Raw genomic sequence first — 4,701 nt, 5'->3', positions numbered from 1 at the left:
GGTGGGCCTGGAGCCCGGACTCCTGGTGGAGGTGGGCCTGGAGCCCGGACTCCTGGTGGAGGTGGGCCTGGAGCCCGGACTCCTGGTGGAGGTGGGCCTGGAGCCTACACTAGGCAGTGGCAGCAGCAGAGCCAGGGTCTCCTGGGGCATTGCGTTTTCATTGACGTTCCCAGAGCGGGGACTCCTTGAGGACCAGAACACCTCGCAGAGACCTTACAGATGCCCTGAAACCATGCTTGAGACCCCAATAAGAATGAGAGATGAACTCTTATCTAAGTAATTTCTTTTTATCCTTATTGTAACTCAAAATGGTACCGGATTGTGGCAACAAGACACTTTTCAGTGTATCTTCATGATAGATGTGACAATAAATCGTGCATTTTTGCCCTTGAGACGGTGGTGGGGAGCTGCCTTCTTGAACCACTGCAGTCCATGTGCTGTAGGTTGACTCACAATGCCCTTAAGGAGGGAATTCCAGGATTTTGACCCAGCGACACTGAAGGATGGGTAATATATTTCCGAGTCAGGATCATGAGTGGCTTGGAGGGGAACTTGCAGGGGCTGATGTTCCCAAGTATCTGCTGCTGTTGCCCTTCTAGACTCATCAATTCATACAGCATGGAAACAGACCCTTCAGTCCAACCAGTCCATGCAGACCATAATCCCAAACTAAACTAGTCCCACCTTGCCTGCTCCTGGCCCATATCCCTCCAAACATTTTTTACCCGTGTACTTATCGAAATGTCTTTTAAACATTGTAACTGTACTAGTATCCACCACTTTCTCTGGCAGTTCATTCCACACATGAACTACCCTCTGTGTGAAAAAAATTGCCCCTCATGTTCTGTTTAAATCTTTCTCCTCTCACCTTAAAAATATGCCTCCTAGTCTTGAAAGCCCCCACCCTAGGGGAAAGACACCTGCCATTCACCTTATCTATGTCTTTCATGATGTTATAAACCTCTATAAGGTTGCCCCTTAACCTCCTACGCTCTAGTGAAAAAGTCCCAGCCTATCCAGCCTCTCCTTGTAACCCAAACCCTCTAGTTTTAGCAACATTCTGGTAAATCTTTTCTCAGACCTTTTCCAACTTAATAATCTTTCTTATAACAAGGTGACCAGTATTCCAGGAGAGCCCTCACCAGTGTCCCGTACAACGCTACATGATGGCCCAACTCCTATACTCAAAGGTCTTAGCAATGAAAGCAAGAGTGCTAAACTCCTTCTTAACCACTCTAGATGGTCATGAGTTTGGAAGGTAGTCTCTAAGGAGCCTTCGTGAATGTTGGATTTGGAATGAGGATGATCCCACTGCTTTTCCAATACCATTCCTCTGAAAACATGAGTTATTTTCTCCAGCAGCAGAATCTGCTCCCATTGAGCTCCTTTGAAAGCCACCGAACTAGGTCTGGGTGGAGAAAGCGGCCATTCAGTTTTCTCTCCCAGTTTCTCCTAAAGAACCAACCCTCCCAGATTTGAGCCTTTCAGAGGGTTTTCTCTAACTGTAACTGTCTCTCTCTCTCTCTCTCTCGACAGACAAAGAAAGGTTACCAGAAAACGATATTACAGATTAACACTCCCAAAGTGGAACAACTTCCTTTCATCGATATCATGTTCAATGACTTTGGAGAATCCGGCCAGAAGTTTGGTTTTGAAATTGGACCAGTCTGTTTCGTGGGATAAAACTATTCGAATCTTCACAGAGAGAGACAAAAACTGTTTAAACACAGACACAGACACACACTTACAGACACCCAGACACACACAGAGGAAGAATGAGAGAGTCTGCAGTAAACAACAAGTGACCTCAATGAGCGATTGACAGACCGAGAGTTGGAGCTGGTCCCGGGGAAATCTTTACCTGGGAGTGAACGATTCTGAAACAAACCTCAAAGCAGCGCCGCAAGAAATGATAACCACTCGAGGTCTTGCGATCCCCCAGCCCTGAGGGGAGTGGACAGTCTTTCTGATCGGGGCTGGGGGAGTGAGGCCAGAGTGTGCTCAGGCTCAGTCAGAGAAATCTTTCCAGGGTAAATCCCCTATGGAGACAGCCCCCACATTGAGAACAGTCCCAGGCCCTTGTGTGTGTCTCTCTCTCTCTTTCTCAGACTGATAACCCTTCTCTCTCTCTCTCTCTCTCTCTCTATTTCCAGCAATGTTTCTCTTGTCTCAGATGCATAGGTTTTTTTAAAAAAAGAAAAATTCGTCAAATAAATGTTTTGAATTGAAAACCTTCCTCAGAAATGGTGCTGACAATTTTGATATTTCTTTTTAAAACAAATTTTTGTACGTTTGTAAGTAAATATTTTATTGTATAATATTTTAATTCTTCCCGCAGCTTCTGGCTTTGGAATCAATGCATGTGGCTCTGTTAAAATGTACAAGGATAACTCGTCATTCTATGTGCAAAAAAATATATAAATATATCAAACTGTGTTATTTGGGTTCAATAAAACCTGCTCTGTTGCATTATCAAAAGCACGCGGCTCTATCACAGATACTTTACCGCCTCCTGCTGCTGTTTCCCAGGTTTTGAGCTCACTCCGCACGTTGAATTTTCTGTGGGAACTCTCTCCCGCTAAAAAAAAACAAAAACGCTTTCTTTCCTTCCACTGTCTGGGCACTAAACTCATCATTTTCTGGGAAGTGGAGTGGGGGGCTTCTGGTTTAAAACCTCTGCATTTTGCATCACTTAACAGCTACGCCTTTGCCAGATGTGGGTGAAGATTAACCGGGAGAATCCGAGCAACGAGGGGACAAAGGCGTTTCCCGAAGATTAGGTGCTTTTTAAACGCCTGGCCTGTGGTGCTACTCTGTCAGCTCCGGCTGCCTGGTTTGATTTGCTGCGCTGACCCAGCTACATTTCCCGGAATATTGCTCCCCCCGTCCCCGAGGCTCGAAGCTCCCTGACGCTGCATTCTGATTCCCTTTGTTACACACACCCTTTCATATCAGTCCAATATCTTTCCAGGAACACACGAGACTCTCCTTCCTATGTAAATAGTACATTCATTCGCTTTCAGAGTGAGTGTTGTACGAGCGTGAGTTAGTTGCTAAGAAGCAGCCAGGACTATTTGTGGTGCTAAATCTAGACTGAAGTTTTTGCGACTGATAGCCATTGTCTTCAGTGACTTTGCTCCCTCCCCCGTCTTTATTTCATCCAGTTTCTTATTCCTGTTTGATTTCTTTGCTGTAATTTGTTAGTCCCTCCCGTCAGTCATGGCCCCAGCTCCTTGCTTTCTGTTTATTCTGCATGTTATCCAGCTCTTTCCCTTTCCTCCAGCAGCCCCTTCCAGTCTCATCTTTTCTAAAAGCCTTTGCTCTCCCTCTCTCCCCTCTTGTTCACTTTCGCGGTTGCATCTCGCAGTTTTCCTTTGGACGTCTCTTTCTCTCTGTCTCTCCATCTCCCTCTCCACCCCTCTGATTGCCTCTCTCTTACTCTGTCATACGTTCTCACAGACTCATTCTCTTTCTCATTCACACACACACACACACACAGCCTCTCTCACAGTATCTCTCTCTGTGTCCCTCTCACCGTCTCTCTCTTTCTCCACCTCTAACAGTATCTCTCTCTCACTCTCTCACCGCTATCCAAGCCGGAGTTGCCTTTGCATTAAAAAGACTTTTGTAATTTTATTTTTCTTAAGAAACATGTGACTTGAACATAAAATATTGTTAATGACGAACTGTTGGAGGGTTTTCTTGGTACTTTTTATTGGTCCTGAATCTTTAAGTCAGATCGTTATACTGTCATGTGACATATTGTAAATGTTTATGAGAATCCCAATAAACTTGTTCATGAAACTCAGAATCTCCTGGTCCAGTGCATTCGGAGCTCGATACAGTAACTCCCATTCTAATTCCATAGACAGAGCATCTGAACGGTAAGGGCCAAACTAGATTTCTAAAAGGTTGGGGAGGGGAGTGGGGGTGCACGCAGTAATGTCCAAAACCCTTGCTGTATTTGTGAAGGAAACAATTACACTAATACATTAGAGAGTGTGTGTCAGGGTATATTGGTGTCATTATGCATACAAGGCTGTGGATGTGTTCATAGGGAGGTGGGTGTGAACAATTCTGTGTGTGTGGATGTGTAACTGGGTGAGTGTGTATGTAGCTGGGTGATTGTGTATGAGTGTGTCTGGATGTATTACTAGGTGAGTGTGAGTGAGTGTGTAGGGTGTGAAACTGGGTGAGTGTGGGCATGTGTAACTGGGAACGTGTGTGTTTAGGTGAGTGTGGGGTGCAACTGGATGAGTGAGTGAGTGTGTGTTGGAGCATAACTGGCTGAGTGCATGGGTTTTAACTGGGCAAGTGTGTAAATGAGTGAGTATGGATATATGTCAGTTATAAATCTATTTATTTCTCCATATTTTTGATTGTGTTCTGAAATGTAAAATGGACTGCTTTAAGATCAAGGATCACAAAAGTAACTGCTGTGCTTTTTAAAAGCACATTACTGAAACTCATTGTAAACTACATTTACACTGCTGTTTTGTTCAAGTGGTGGGGAAACTGTTAGTAGACAGGCTGACGCTGGGAATGTGGTAGGGGAAGCTGTGCGGGGACAGGCTGACGCTGGGAATGTGGTAGGGGAAGCTGTGAGGAGACAGGCTGACGCTGGGAATGTGGTAGGGGAAGCTGTGAGGATTCAGGCTGACGCTGGGGATGTGGTAGGGGAAGCTGTGAGGATGTGGTAGG

The 4,701-nt window shown here is 45.3% G+C and overlaps 1 protein-coding gene across 1 annotated transcript in view; it reads left to right on the top strand.

The window, feature by feature from the left end:
• The window catches only part of LOC109926072 (collagen alpha-1(V) chain-like), a gene marked incomplete at its 5' end in the record, with an annotated part of 102,582 nt that extends 98,778 nt beyond the window's left edge, over positions 1 to 3,804 (top strand). Inside the window, one exon of the mRNA XM_048621237.1 lies at positions 1,537 to 3,804. Coding sequence (XP_048477194.1) covers positions 1,537 to 1,683 — 147 coding nt within the window. The remainder of the gene's footprint in view (positions 1 to 1,536) is intronic.
• Between the last annotated feature and the right edge of the window lie 897 nt (positions 3,805 to 4,701).

The sequence above is a fragment of the Rhincodon typus genome, unplaced genomic scaffold, assembly GCF_021869965.1.
Source record: "Rhincodon typus isolate 14 unplaced genomic scaffold, sRhiTyp1.1 hic_rhity00000197, whole genome shotgun sequence".
Taxonomy (NCBI): domain Eukaryota; kingdom Metazoa; phylum Chordata; class Chondrichthyes; order Orectolobiformes; family Rhincodontidae; genus Rhincodon; species Rhincodon typus.
Note: the sequence above shows the minus strand (reverse complement) of the source record. Positions and strands in the feature narration are given on the sequence as shown.